Below are 15687 nucleotides of genomic sequence, written 5' to 3'. Positions count from 1 at the left end.
ATTTTTGCTCCCATAATAGGTAACCTTATCTAGTTCAAGGATGTTGTAAGACATTTGAAATAAAAGAGTATTTTCAGAGTCATAACTTATATTTAGTTAATTAGTTTGGTAAGCACCGTTTATAAAAGTAACTTGGTGATGAAAGTGATCTCTGAGAGTTTTTTTCTTTCTTTCAATATGATAGATGGTCCATTAAAGGAGGTGCCACATGATGGGCAGTCCACATCAAAGTCAGGGCTCACAAGATAAACAGTCCACAACAAAAGTGGGCCCCACATAATGGACTGTCCACATCAAAGGTAGGCCCCTAATGATGAATAACTCACATCCAAAGTGGGCCTCATACGATGGACGACCCTCATTGAAGATGGGGCCCACACGATGAATGTCCATATCAAAGGTGGGCTCCACATGAGGGGCAATCGATATGTAAGGTGGCCCCACATGACATACAATAGGTGGGTCGTACATGATGGATGACCCACATCTAGGTGGGCTCCACATAATGGACAGTCCACATCAAAGGTCGGCCCTAAATGATAAATCACCCACGTCCTAGGCAGACCCTGCATGATCGACAACCCAAATCAAAGGCAGTGCCCAAACGATGGACTGTCCCACATCAAAGGTGGGCTCCACATTATGGGCAATGGACATTGAAGGCGGGCCTTACATGATGGACAAATTATTTTGATGGATGACCCACATCAACGTGGGTCCCACATAGTGTACAGTCCACATCAAAGGTGTTAATGATGAATGCCCATATAGAGGATGGGCCGCACATGATGATCATTCCACAGTAAAGGTGGGCTCCACATCATGGGTGGGAGATTAAAGGGCTGGGTGGGAGATTAAAGGTGGGCCCCACAAGATAGAGGACCCATATCAAGGTGGACCCCACATAGGATAGTTCACTTCAACAGTCGGCCCCTAATGATGAATGACCCACATCCAAGGCAGGCTTGGCTCGATAAATCGTCCACTTCAAAGTTGGGCCCTACAAGATGGATGGTCCACATTACAGGTAGGCCGCACATGATGGATAGCCCACATTAAAAGTGGGCCTCATAAGGTGTATGGCCCACATGGAAAGTAGGCCCCACATGTTGGACAGTTCACATTGAAGACAAGGCCATGGTGGGCCCAACATAATGAACGGTCCACATCAAAGGCTGGCCCACATGATGGACGGTAACTAGTGTCCGTAGATCAATTTAGATTTACTTAAGAGGCATAAGTAGCCATGTAAGGTAACTTATAATCCAAACGCTGAAATGTAGCTAGTGTCTGTACATCAATTTAAATTTCACCTGGAGAAGCCCACCAATGGCCTTTTCTTTTCTTTTTCTTTCCACAAAAAGCCAACGGCTGGTACCTTAGCTATTTTAAAAAAACCTTTCGCTCTTTGAGCACCCATGTGGCGTGTGTTAAAAAAAAAAAAAAAAACATAGCTGGTGCGAGTGCCATGGCTCAGATTTCACCCGCAAAAGCTTACCAATGGTTTATATTTTAACCCGAAAACCTACACTCACTTTCTCCCCAATTCCTCGTGTAGTAGAATTTGAACAATTCCTTGCCAAGTAGCTTCTGATAACCACAGTTCGTAAGCCTTATTAGGAGGGGGAAAAAATGTCCAAAATACCTGACATTATGTTCCGTATAGCTATAGAAATGAACAGATGCCAGGCCCAGGAGACGATGGGTTAGTGCCAGAAGAACTGCAATACCATCGTGCAATCCCTCGAAAGGACACGTGGAAGGGTGATGTATTGATCTGGTCCAGCCATGTACTGGCAACAGGATGGACAGATTTTAAGTAAACCCATCAGACAATCCAATCCATTAATTTATGTACAGTTTACTACACGACCGTTAACTGTTTTTGTTTTCCACAGTTGCTTTAATGGCTACATATCAGATGGATATGATTGTCTAAATAGGTGCAATTTTTAAGATGTGAACCATCCATACTGACCCTACATTTGTTTATTTGCAGCTGTAGTGTGGAGATATGGGTGTACCATATTTCAGTTCTTCCAACCCCACCACGTCATCTACTACACCACTGACCCCCTACTAAACAGGCCCCAAAAGATGTTAGGAAAAAAACAACAAAAGGGAATTACAGTAAGACACCCACAAGCCAATATCGGCCATTTGATGGAAATGCCAAACAGGACTCACATTTACCTGGCCATTTAACAGCCACCACCAGCGTCGCTGCATACCCAGCAACAGCAAAGCAGTTTGTGTTTTCCCTAATAGAAAAGAATAGAAACAAGGAGGAAGAAAATCACTGCACCAGCTAATAACAAAGCCAATAAACAAATATCACAGGTCCAGAAACAACATGTTGAAGATAACCTTCTAAGTTCTCACAGTACAGATGATTATGGCAATGTCACAATTCCATCATGTCCCCTACCCACTGCGGTATGCAAAAAAGAACTGCTATCTTAGTACTCTCCGCCACCATGTCAATGGTCGCACCCATTCTCCATACAACAATACACAATAGAGAGAAGAGGTGCAGCCATCAATCATGGCAGGTGTTGAATTCATTTCCTCTACCAACACACTGTACAGTATCAAACCCACACAAAAAAATTGTAACAAGATTAAACATGTTTTAGCTTCCAACCCTACCTAAAAGAAAGGCTTTACTAAGTATTTAAAACTAGAGGAGATCATGTGTACACATCCCCAACCATCGTAAGGATGGTGAGCGGGAATCCCAACATGCATTTTGAATGGGATATTGTAATTTTTGCACATTTCAATGCCAGGGTACTTTAATGATTGGAGATGGCCTACTCTGAGTGCACCCAAGTGGGCAGAGCCCTTCAAAGAGAGTACTGTCTCCATGACCCAAGTGAGCAAAGCCCTTCAAAGAGAGTACTGGTGGGATTTAAAAAAAAAATAAAAACTTACCATGCTACATGTGCTAGACTGCCCACATGCTTCCCAACTCATGCGGAAGCATAGCTGGGTCCGACATCATTGGTTGAGGCAGGCCAAAATCCCGGTCAGCCAGGAGCAGATCCCGGGGGTTTTCCACAAACTGATTTCCCATGTTATACATCCAGCTATCAAGATGGAAATCTGAGGATCCCAAATAGCTCTGGAGATGCTGACGATCAGCCTGCATGCCAGGTGGCACCTTGGATGGCAGTGTGTTTAGAAGTGGGGGGTCTGCTGATGAGGGATATTGACACATAACATTGTCTGATGGATCCAAATTTCCATGGTTCACAGTGGGATTCCCAAATTGAGGCATATTCAGGTTCGCATTCTGTGGAGTGGGAAACTGGCTATATGCTTGAGGTTGAGAAGAAATAGTAGATCGCAGAAAATCTGTGTAACTGCTGCTGCCATTAGGGTAGCAGTAGTCCTGAAAGGTATCCGATTCCAACTCAACAGAACCAAGAACAACCTCAAACCTTTTCCGAGTATGATCCCCTAGCATAAATTGTGGACTTTGAATCCTCGGATGTATTGTATTGTCCTGATTGACATTACTCAAGCCACAGCTGAATCGATTCGCTGTTGTAAGAGTACCACCTGGAGATCCTACCCTTTTAAATCTCCGCCGGGAATCGATGAATTGAGGGCCCAAAGTAACAGCTCCAACCCCCCTCTGCCCATTGATAGTGTGTGTGTATCCGCTTCTGCCATGGACGGGCCTTAAGAGCGCGTTATTACTGTGGCTCATGATATTCAGCCTGCCGAAACGGGTCGCAGAAGAGGCATGGGGTTCGACTAATCTGGAGACTGATATGTGCTGCGAAACCAAATTGGTAAGGGGTTCCGAGAAAGAGGGCGCTGACTCTGAGTTGCATGGAGATGGTTTCTTCATGAGGGTAGCATCCAGAAGCTCTTGTATGGGCAGTGGTGAATTGCCTTGCTTGACCCATTCCCGTTGAAGTGTCCATACTTCCTCTTTATTGGTGGAATGGCAATGATCAGTAGAGGAAATGCCGGTGCCCCAGTGGAGACATGGGGCTAGCAAGTCACAAACAAAACAGTGGCACTGCATTTACCAAACAAAAATCAATCAATGAAATTTATACACGGCAACATGAGAGAAAACCAGTCTGAGTGAAAGAAACTAACTAGATGGCAATGCCTTTCATGTGGGGTGCTGTCGAAAGGAAATTTTGCGCAGTCATGCCGAGGATGAGGGAAATCTCTGCATGCTACCTGCAAAAGGAACAGACAATTTTCGAACCACTTCAAAAAACTTACCGCAGAGATAGTTATGCCTACTGGTTTGCTTGCACGAAAAAATCAGAGTTTCATGATCCAGAAATCTTATGCCTGGGCCACAGAAATGGTCATTGAAATGATTCTAATCACAGTACCAAAACTCGTGAGCTGACTTAAAACTCAGTGAACGGAGTCAACTCGGTCAAATTTTCAAGTCAAGAAACTTAGCAGGGACCCAGTTTTTTCTCTCTCTCTCTTTTTTTAACGATAACGAATTTTATTAGAAGAAAGGCCAAAGGCCAACAAAAACAACAAAGATAAAAAGAAATTTTACAAAACTTTGCAAAGCTGACCAACTAATTGGAAATTGATCAGCAATCAGAATGTTTCCTGCAATCGCCCAGTCTATTACAAGCTGTTTTGCCCTTTTAAAAACTTCCAATGGGCAACCCCAACGGTTCTTAAAACATCAATCATTTCTCTCCAACCATATACTCCAAAGAACTGCCAATAAACTTAGGTGCCAGAATTGCTTCCCAATTTTACTTTTGCCCCTTCCATGCCAAGCCCAAAAAAACTGATCCACAGAGCTCGGATTAACCCATGAAAAAACCAAATAAAGAGAAGAATCCATTCCAAATCACACACGCGGAGCAATGGACAAATAAGTGATCAACCGACTCCTTGTTTTTTTATAGCATAGCAAAACCGCCACCTTGGATGGAGCTCTATAGTGACATGCATGATCTGTGTGACATTCCACCTGTGCATCTTCCCACCCACCTTCGTTTCTTATACAAAGACTTCACCAAGAACCGGATTTTTCAACAAAGCCAAACCAAAGAATCTTCCTTGATGCTGACTTGCAAGGAGCTCAAGAAGCCTCAAAAACTCCAACTCTTCATCGTAAAGGTTTCCTCTACAGAGAGGAACCCACACAACTTCATCGCGGATAGAAAAGCACCTCTCAATCAATATATTAGGGTCGGTGGCAATACCTGCTAATCTGGCAAATGAGATGCTCGACTTATGTCTCCCATTCCAGACGTCTTCCCAGAAAAGCATCTTCATACCATTCTCAAAAGAATAACCCACATTTTCCAAAACCTCTTCTTTACTGATTTCCATAATGAGGAGGATCTATATAAAGACAATGCTTTTATCCACCTACCCCCTTCTTCAACACCATATTTTCTACCTGCTCCCTCTCTCCGCAGACTACATTCCTCTACCCCAAACCTCCAAACCAATTTTCTTACCAAATCCCCATTCATAAGCTCCAAGTTGTGAACACCTGCGCCTTCCTGGATCGTTGGTTTACACACTTCCTTCCCATTTTATCAACTGAGAAGTTTTGTCTGCCAAATCTCTCCAAAGGAAATCCCGCCTGATCTTTTCTAACTTCACGACAACCAATTTCAGGCATTTGAATATTGACATGAAGTAAACTGGAAGATTTGACATTGCTGACTTTATTAAAGTCAACTTTCCCCCCAAAGATAGAAATTTGCCTCTCCAAGATGATAGTTTTCTTTCGAATCTTTCAATCACTTTATCCCATAAATGTTTAGCTGGCTTTCCCAATACATAAGGAAAGTCCCAAATGTGAGGATGGGAATCTTTCAATCACTTTATCCCATAAATGTTTAGCTGGCTTTCCCAAAACATAAGGAAAGTCCCAAATGTGAGGATGGGAAGGAACCTGGCCTGCATCCGAAATGGTCTGCAAATGCCTCAATCTCCTCCTTTGCTAGTCCCACCCCCGGAAATTCACTCTTACCAATATTGATTTTAAGGCCTGACATTACTTCAAAACAATTTATTATTGTCCAGAGATTATCAACTTTCCTTCCGTCTGCCACAAACAAAAGCAACGTATCATCTGCATAATGCAAATGAGAGATTTGAAAATCAGAGTTATCCACCGTTCACCTTCCACTAAACCCACTGCCACCCCTTGTAGCAGGACCCAGTTAACCGTCTCAAATGGGAGAAAAAAAGGTTTACTATAGAATTTTCCAGAGTTCGGGCAAATTTTATGCTTCTTAGTTTTTTAAAGCAGTATGTGATTACAGGAAACACATTTTTTCTTTCTTCTACATTCATACGTCAATTCACAAATTATAAATAATACTTTACAGTATTATTTAAATATAAAGTTGAGCCTTTGAGTTGACCTTACCAAGTCTTTGGGTCCACCCAATGCAGCTGGACATCAAATCACGTTAATGATTCTAACCACAGTTCCAAAACTTGCAAGCTGACTTAAAACACAGCCAAATCGAGTCAACTCAGTCAAATTTTCAAGTCGAGTAACCTAGTAGACTCAGTGAATCAGCTCAAATGAGGGAAAAAAGGTTTACTCTAGAATTCTTTTTTAGGTCGGGTGATATTTTATTTTTCATTAGTTTGTAAAGCATTATGTTTTTTCTAACTTTTTGTGCATTCATATTTTAATTCATGAATTATATATAACACTTTAAAGTATTATTTATAAAGGTCCCAAGTCGAACTAATTGGACTATAAGTTCCGTTCCAACCAATGGACTGTTGTCAGAAGCCTTCAATCTGACTCTTTTGGGTCTCTCGACCGGTCAAGGGCCTGGCTCGACCGGTCGAGTGGGCCGCTCGACTAGTCGAGGGCTGTTCAACTCAGTCCAGCGACTTATGTTTTTTGGTGTCCAGGCTGCTCGACCGGTCGAGGGGATCCTTCGACCAGTCAAGGGTAACGCAGCCGGTGTGCGGACTGCGTAAATTTGAGGCGGTTTCCGAACTTTTCCGGACTAAGTGCGTAAGTGGAGTTTCCTAAACTATAAATAGGGGTCTCTAGGGCCATTCTAAAGTATTTTAAGGCTTCCTAAAGGTATTCTAAAGGGTTCTAGGGTTATCAAAGGGTGTAGCAAGGGTGAGATTCGAGGTTGTTCGAATCGAGTAAGTCCTCTCTCTTTGTAATTGATGCTTTCATAGTGGAATTTTGTCGCTTTGTGCCGTGGTTTTTTCCCGCAAGGGTTTTCCACGTTAAATCTGTGTGTTCTCTTGTATGTGCTTGGTACCATTGAATTGTTATCCTAGATCTAAATCTGTGTGATTCCGCAGGCCAAAATCCCAACAAGTGGTATCAGAACAATCGTTGGGGCACAGAACTGAATCGCAGAATTAGTAACAATGGGAAGCACTAGGTATGAGATTGAGAAGTACTCGGGAAAAAATAATTTTGAGTTATGGAAGATCAAGATGATGAGTTCCTTAATCAAGCAAGGCGAAGATGGTGCTCTTGAGGAGCGAAAGTCTACTATGGCTGATGATGATTGGAATACTCTTGATAAGAAGGTTTTATCATCTATCCTTTATGTCTCACGAATGAGGTTCTCTACAACGTCATGAGGGAAAAAACTACAGCTAAGTTATGGGCGAAGTTAGAGGATGTCCATGGGAAAAAATCCTTTGAAAATCGCCGACACTTGAAGCAGCAGTGGTATAACTTCAAGATGGCAGAGGGTAGAGATCTAGAGGCTCACGTCAACAACTTTAATAAATTGGTTTGCAAATTGCTGGATATGGAGGAAGTAATGAAAGATAAAGAACAAGCATGTATGTTGCTGAATTCTCTTCCGACGTCTTATGAGTCATTCAAGGACACAATGTGCTCAACGAATAAAACCTTAAGTGTCGACACCGTTATCTCGGCCCTTCAAGGGAAGGCTATATGAAAGCTTAACGTTGACATGGGGATATCTTCTAAGGCACTACTTACAAAGGGTAGGAATTCTGAACAAGGTACAGGTTCTTCAGGTTATAGGTCCAAATCCAAGGGCAAGGGCAAAAGAAAGGTAAAGTACTGGAATTGTGAGAATGATGGACACGTGAAGAAGGATTGTGAAAATCATAAATCGAAGAGAGAAGATTCTGAGGATTCATACAGGGAGGCCAATACTGCCACGTCAGATGGATCGAGTGGATGTGATGGTAATGTTTTGTCTGTGTCTACTATCAGGCGGTCATACGATGATCGTAAGAACGAGTGGATACTAGACACAGGGGCATCTTTTCACATAACTCCTCATCGGAGTTGGTTCACCAGCTACAGGGAGTGCGATAGTGGACAAGTATTTATGGGCAATGACAGTGCCTGTAATGTTGTGGCTGTTGGTACGGTGCGTATTAAGATGTTTGATGGGGTGGAGCGTACCCTAACTAATGTCAGGCACGTTCCTGATTTGAAGCAGAATTTGATTTCTCTTGGTGTACTTGAGGCAAAAGGATACAAGTACACAGGTATTGATGGTGCTCTTAAGATATCTAAGGGGGCACGGGTAATCATGAAAGCGCAACGACTCGGTAACTTGTACAGGCTAATCATGAGCACTTCAAAAGGTGGAGCTGCAGTGGATGTAGCGAATTCCACCACTGCAGGTGTGTGGCATTTTGGGCATGGACACATGAGTGGGCAGAGCAGGAAGGCTGAGACGTACGGATAGGGATACAAAACGGGTGGAACAGCCACCTGTGTGAAGAATCACGCAACATAATCGTAAGGTACCGGCAAGGTACATGGACGACTCCAATATCGCAAGAGATTCATCTTCTATTCAGATGGCTCTAAGTGAGCCTAGTGCTGAGAAGTGAAAGGTGACCATGGGTGATGTGATGGATTCGTTGTACCAAACCGACATATGGGAGTTGGTGGAGCTTCCAGTGAGCCGTAAAGCGATTGGATGCAGGTGGATCTTCAGGAGGATACAACATAGATACAGGGCAAGGTTGGTAGCGAAGGGTTATGCTGAGAGAGAAGAGATCGGCTTCTCAGAGATATTTGCGCCGACGGTATAACATGTGTCTATTAGATCCGTGATTGGTGCTGGTTGGCCAATGTGATCTTGAGCTGGAAGGATGGATATGGAGTGTGCGCTTCTGCAAGGGAAAGTGAAGAGCAAATCTACATAAAGCAACCAGAGCGGTTCGAAGTTAAAGGGGCTAAGAAAAGACTTTGCGGGAGGTCGTGGTTCGACCTATCGCCTAGGCAGTAGTTTGATTCTTTCATGGTGAGTCAGGAATTGATGACATGTAGATCGTCAATTATGACATGTCTGAAATCAATGTACTGAAGACTCGGTTAAGTGGGACATTCAGGATGAAGGATCGAGGGGGCTGCAAAAATGGTTCTCGGCATTGAGACTGAAGAAGTAGGCTTTGGTAATCACAGGAGGAATACCTTGTGTGTAGGTATTAATCAAGGATGTGATGGGCCAAGTAAAGCCGGAGAGCATTCCCTACGCGTCTCTCCTCAAGTTTTCCTCAGGATATATCCTAAAACAGATGAGGAAAAACAGGATATCTCATGAGCCTTATTCGAATGCGGTTGGCAGTGTAGGCCATGGTCTGAATTAAACCGGTTATTTCACAGGCTATCAATGTTGTGAGCAAGTACCTCGGCAAGCAATATTGGGTAGCGATGAGATGGTAAGAAGACTACATCTTTCCTTTTTAAAAGACAGGAGCAAAGGTGGTTGAGCACGTGGATTTTGATCTGGCAGACATGCTTACCTATATCATTCCTGCAGAGAAGTTCAAGTTCTATGCAACTTCTCTGGGCTTGGCGATGGCATAAAAGAAGGACGGAGTGTGCACAAGAAGCTATGATGCAGAGATAAGAGAAGAGGGCAGCAAGATACACGGTTGAAGATTGAAGAATTGGTAGAGATTGTTGTCAGAAGCCTTTAATCTAACTCTTTTGGGTTTCTCGACCGGTCGAGTGGGCCACTCGACTAGTCGAGGGCCGTTCGACTCAAAGTCCAACGACTTATGTTTTTTGGTGTCCGGACAGGTCGAGGGGATGGCTCGACCGGTCGAGGGGGATCCTTCGACCAGTCGAGGGTTACGCAGCCGGTGCGCGGACTGCGTAAATTTGAGACGGTTTCCGGACTTTTCCGGACTAGGTGCATAAGTGGAGTTTCCTAAACTATTAATAGGGGTCCCTAGGGCTATTCTAAAGTATTCTAAGGCTTCCTAAAGGTATTATAAAGGGTTCTAGGGTTATCAAAGGGTGTAGGAAGGGTGAGATTCGAGGTTGTTCGAATCAGGTAAGTCCTCTCTCTTTGTAATTGATGCTTTCATAGTGGAATTCTGTCGCTTTGTGTCGTGGTTTTTCCCGCAAGGGTTTTCCATGTTAAATCTGTGTGTTCTCTTGTATGTGCTTGGTGCCATTGAATTGCTACCTTAAATCTAGATTTGTGTGATTCCGCAGGCCAAAATCCCAACATAGACAACCTCCAACCTTTCATGTTTGTGCAACATCCAAACCGTCCAGTAGGTTGGCCCCATCATAAGGATAACCTTGAGTAAAAAAATTCAGTGTTTTAAATAGCTTATGCTACGTCGCACGTAGCTTAGGCTATGCAACGTAGTTTGGCCTAAGTCACATGTAACCTACACTACATGCTAATTTCATACGCTACACACTAGGTAACTTTTGCTACACTAAACAAAAATCAATTGATGTTTTCAATGACTTGTTACATTTTCTATTTTTCAATAAAAATTAGTTAATCTTTTCAGCAATTTTAGTAAAATAATAAAATCAACAGTATTAAAAAGTTTTGTTGCTCTTTCTTTATATTTATAGTTAATTGTTGCCCTATTTTTCCTATTATTTTAGTTTGTATTTGGTTGCACCAAATATCATGAAATTTCATTATTAGTTTAATTTGGTGCAAAATATCATGCAATTTCATGATATTGATGCAACCAAGTGCAACATTAATTAAAAATCAGGAAGTACCATGTAGCTTACACTACATGCTATGTAGGAATAAATGCTATGCTACACACTATTTACTATTTAAAACATTGGTAAAAATCTGCCATATCCAATCACCAAGTGAACCACACTTTTATTTGCTATTTGTTAACGGCTACACATTGTTTTCATGGTGAGCCAACCTATTGGAACTTGGAAAGGTTGGATTTCACACACATTTAACAGGTTGGAAGTTATCCACTGGGTGGACTGTACCTTGTGATCCAACCGATTGGACTTAAGAACCTTCTCTTATTCAAATATCAAGTCAGGTCTTCAAGTCGACCTGACTTAGTCTTTTGGTACACCCATCGCAGCTGGCCTTCAAGGAGAGTTGGATTTTTGGGTATTTGAATTATGATTATCCCAACAAAAGACTTCCAAATCAGTTGCATTGCCATTTAAAACAAAGTAAACCAAATATGCTGTTGCCATGTCATGCAATCCAGTTTTGCAGAACTGTGAAAAGCACTGCTCTGCATTAACCGAAGAATCAATGTCCTGATGATCAGTACGTTCATAAAGGACATAAGCATGAAGAACTGATCCAAGAAATGCATGATCAGGCAACATATAAATAAGCAAAATTATAGATGGAAAGATGCATGCATGCTAGAGTTGCAAAAGATATCAGCATGCTAAGAGTCTCACATGGGTAAGGACCATATAAGGAAGACAAGCAGCAAGCCACGTCCGAGGGCTTGAGGGGGACTTTCTTCAAGTGTTTTTAGCAAGATATTGCACATATAGAAATGATCCTATTTCGTAGTCTCCATGGTAACTTAAATGTAGTCAAGCTCATAGGAACACTTGGACAGTCCGATTGATCAATCCGGACTGTCCATTAGGTCCAGCATACATTTCTTTGGCCACCATGAAAAAGCATGCCAATTGGACCTTTCTATCTGATCAATGGCCTTATAAAATGGACATCAAGATCATTTACGTATAAGAAACAAAAAGGTCCAATCAACAACTTGAGCTGCTTATTTGTTTGCACTATCATGGATCGTCTATGTGTTGAAAGAATCACTTTTATGGTTTTATCAGACAATCGTAACCATCTCATCCATGCATGAGAAAATGGAAGGCTAAAAGAATAAGACCAACTTATGGAAGGAATGAGTTTTCTATGGAAAGCCAAGAAATGTATGTTGAACCTATGGACAGTCTGGATCACTCGATTGGACTGTCCAAGTGTTCCAATGAGCTCAATCATATGGTAAGTTTCCATTTAATCAACCATCATATTTCCATGCATGTATGTGTTCTGTTGTTCAGACTTTTACTTCGAACTTGCATGCTTGACAATTACAAGCTAACAACGTTGGTGGGAATTGATTTACGTAGCATCTATTTCCCCCATAAAAACCTCATCAAAATGAGTCTTAGAAAACTAGGGTTTGCTAATTCAAGACGCATGCAGATCACCAGTCCCTACACACGTCGCCACATGCAGAACATCCCAGCTGATCACATTGTTCATCAAACACTCAATGGTTGATTATATGCATAATTACGAAAATACCCATACTAAATTCGCTAAATCATACCAATAAAAAAGAAATGGCTAGAATGATAGCATGCCCAGAAAAATAAGTATTACTACTAACTAGGCATAGGCCAAGCTACCACGTCGAATATATAACTACGGCATTAGATCCAGTAGTGTTAAATGTTACATAACTAAATGAGTAGTACAGTAACCTTTTGAATAGGAAAAATCTACATAAGTAGAGTTTGGGAAAAACATTACTATAGAACGCCCACATCGCATCGGAATTATGTGACCATGGTTCTACTACAATTACCCTATAGTAAAATACTAGAAAATTGATGAAGAAAACAAAAGGCAAGTAAAATGAGAAAAGCACTTCGCATTGAAGAATCTCATTATCTTAGCTTGAGCCTGAAATTCATCATAATAGATTTAAAGGGTTAATAGACAAAAACTAACATGCAATCTAGCATGCTTTAAGCCAAACACATCACAAAGTAGAACATGTTTAAAAAATAATAATTTAAAAAAATTAAAAAAAATAATAATTTTAAAAGGCAATAGGCAGAGAGGAGGAGGCGATATACCTGCCCCTTCTCGCTGACAATGGACAGATCATCCGATCCATTTCCTCTATCATCCTCAATTGAAACTGGTTTATCAGGGTCAGCATCCAGAACCAAGCAATCATCATCCGAGTCATCTCCGGAGACGTCTTTTGTCATGCCCGAAGCCATGCAATTCTGCTTCTGGGTTGTTGAGACGCACGAGACCTCATCCACAACCACAACATCGTTGGATTCTTCTGCTTCTTTATCGGAACTGAGCATCTCAGCAAGCCAATCAAAAGGAGAATCATCTGATTCATCCAAACCACCTTCCTCGTCGGAGCTGATTTCGAGGACCACTGGTGGGGAACCCATAACTAAACCAACAGCTTGAAAATTGTCCTGGAATGAAATAAATTAAGAAGAAACTGATTCGGGTTAGAGAGAAAATAGTGGGAAAGAGGATTCTTCTTGCATGTCATGCCAGAGAAACATCCAATCCCATATTCTAAGGCAAAAGGAAGATCTGGGTATTTGAAAAAGGTGAATTTTTTGAATATTCTGATTTGGATTCTTGAGAAATTCCTCAGAAAAAGGTTGGTTTTGCATCAAAGATGGTATCTTCCCTTGCGAAAACTGTATTCCAAGACCGACCCAAACAACCAAAAAAAAAAAAGGAAGAAGAAAAAAAGAAAAGTGTGATGTTCTTGAAATGGATGATAGTTGCCGAAATTGACTGAGACGACTAGACTTTCATGCAAAGGAGAGATTCCTGGGCTGAAAGATGAAATTCCCCAAGAGAAACCGCAATTTAAAACAGAACCAGATGAAAAAAGAAGGTCGTTTTATCTGTCCTGCCATTAGAAATTGAAATGGAATATTGAAGGTTTTGAAGAACAGTAGAGAAGAAGTGCAGATGTTTGCAGTTAAAGAGAAAAACAGATGAAGAAGAAAAGGTATGGAGAGACTGGAGAAGATGAAGAAAATTGGGGTGTAACTATCAAGAAGATGGGATCTTTCGGTCTCCTGGTTTGGAAAAACCCTAGTCCGAGAATTAGAAAAAAGTACAGTGGATGCCAATGGCAACTGCGCACTGTTAATGGTAAACAGAGCTTCCTGGCTTTTTGAGTACAACAGGAGGAGGAATCCGGTGTGCGTTTGTCACATTCCCTCAAATGGTGGTGAGTGACTGTGATTCGGCCACCGTACGGTGGTGGTTGCATGCATGTTAAGGAAAACCATCCAAATCGGTGGCCGTAGATGGAGCCTATCCCAAAGAACTACTAATTTGAAAGATGTGGAACCATCTGATTCTTTCCATTTCAAATTTGGACGGGTTAGCGTTCAGACTCATCTTTAAAGAGCGTCAATACCGATGGCGTGAGATGTGGGATCGACTACCTTCACCTTGGACTCGAACGGTCTACAACGCCTCTTTTAAGCGGACGCGGTTACGACCCTGCCCGTCCAGACCGAAAAACCACCATCGTGTACGGGTTTTATCCACACCATCTATCTATTTTGTTATATTATTTAAGGAACAAGCAATAAAAATTTAAAAATAAATAAAAATAAATATGTGATGGAGTAGGAAGGTTTTCATGGTAAGTGTTATTATCACTGCTACTTTCCTATGGTGTTCTACTTGGGTTTTGGAGTTGCTTCATTTTTTAGCTTGTTTTCGTAAAATAGACTTTCTCAACCCATGCTTGTTTTAAGTATGCCATAAACCACCCAAACTCCTAGACCCACCCTATTCTACATGTAAAATTCATTTCAATCTATTATGTTTGTCTTTAATATTAGACTATAAGTAGAAATGCATGAAATAGTGTGAAGAAGATCACTTTCTTTCTCTAGTGGACGACTTAAATTTAAAGGTTAGTCTTGAATCTATAAAATAAAAAAGAAAGATTTTAAATTATATTATTCAATAATAATTCTGAAATGTTTGATTACATCACTTATATAAAAGAACTAAATTCTAATAAAAGTTCTAATTTGATTAGAATAAAACTTACTTGAAATAGTAAGTTTTGTCAAAAATAAAAAGTTTTAAATTAATCAAAAAAATCTTGAGATAATTACAATCAATCTTTAAAAAGATGAAAATTTAAAAATCTAAAACAAAGGACACAATAAAATTAAAAATTACTGAAAATAATAAACTTTTCGAAAAATACAATTTTGAATTAAAATTGTATGTCTTTTGTGAAATAAGCGAACATGACCTGTTATGCAGATTATTTAACCCTGGATGGCCTGCTGCATAAAGATTGATAGATCATACCTTTCATGACAATACTCTGATTAAAAGTTAGGACTAATTTACGGTCCAAACTTCAAATAACAAATTCTCTGAATTCAAAATGAATTTCTTCGATTAAGACACACCCAATGAATAGGACTGGGCCCCAGATCCGACATATTATGCCTACTTACGTTCAAGCTTCTTTCGGTTCAATTGTGCTAAGAATACAATGGCTCACCCTACATCAACCCTAAGACTAAAAATCAATTAGATTTACAACTCCAACAGTCTACACCACATGGAGTGATAGGGATGGGATACAGGGTAAGTCACCAAGATGAAGAAAAGATTTCAACCTCGTGCAAAACTCAAGTGGGTAGATTAG

At 41.1% G+C, this 15687-nt stretch overlaps 1 protein-coding gene across 1 annotated transcript; it reads right to left on the bottom strand.

Moving 5' to 3' along the window:
- Positions 1–2339: 2339 nt before the first annotated feature.
- LOC131240593 (uncharacterized) lies at positions 2340–14267 on the bottom strand. The gene is made up of 3 exons (XM_058238900.1): positions 13091–14267; positions 4117–4203; positions 2340–4033 (listed from the first exon to the last, which is right to left on the bottom strand). Exons 1-3 carry the CDS (start codon positions 13424–13426, stop codon positions 2948–2950), a joined length of 1509 nt encoding a protein of 502 aa, XP_058094883.1. The 5' UTR covers positions 13427–14267; the 3' UTR covers positions 2340–2947.
- Positions 14268–15687: the final 1420 nt, after the last annotated feature.

Source organism: Magnolia sinica, chromosome 3 (assembly GCF_029962835.1).
Source record: "Magnolia sinica isolate HGM2019 chromosome 3, MsV1, whole genome shotgun sequence".
In the NCBI taxonomy this organism is placed as follows: domain Eukaryota; kingdom Viridiplantae; phylum Streptophyta; class Magnoliopsida; order Magnoliales; family Magnoliaceae; genus Magnolia; species Magnolia sinica.
This window is presented reverse-complemented; position numbering and strand designations above follow the sequence as displayed.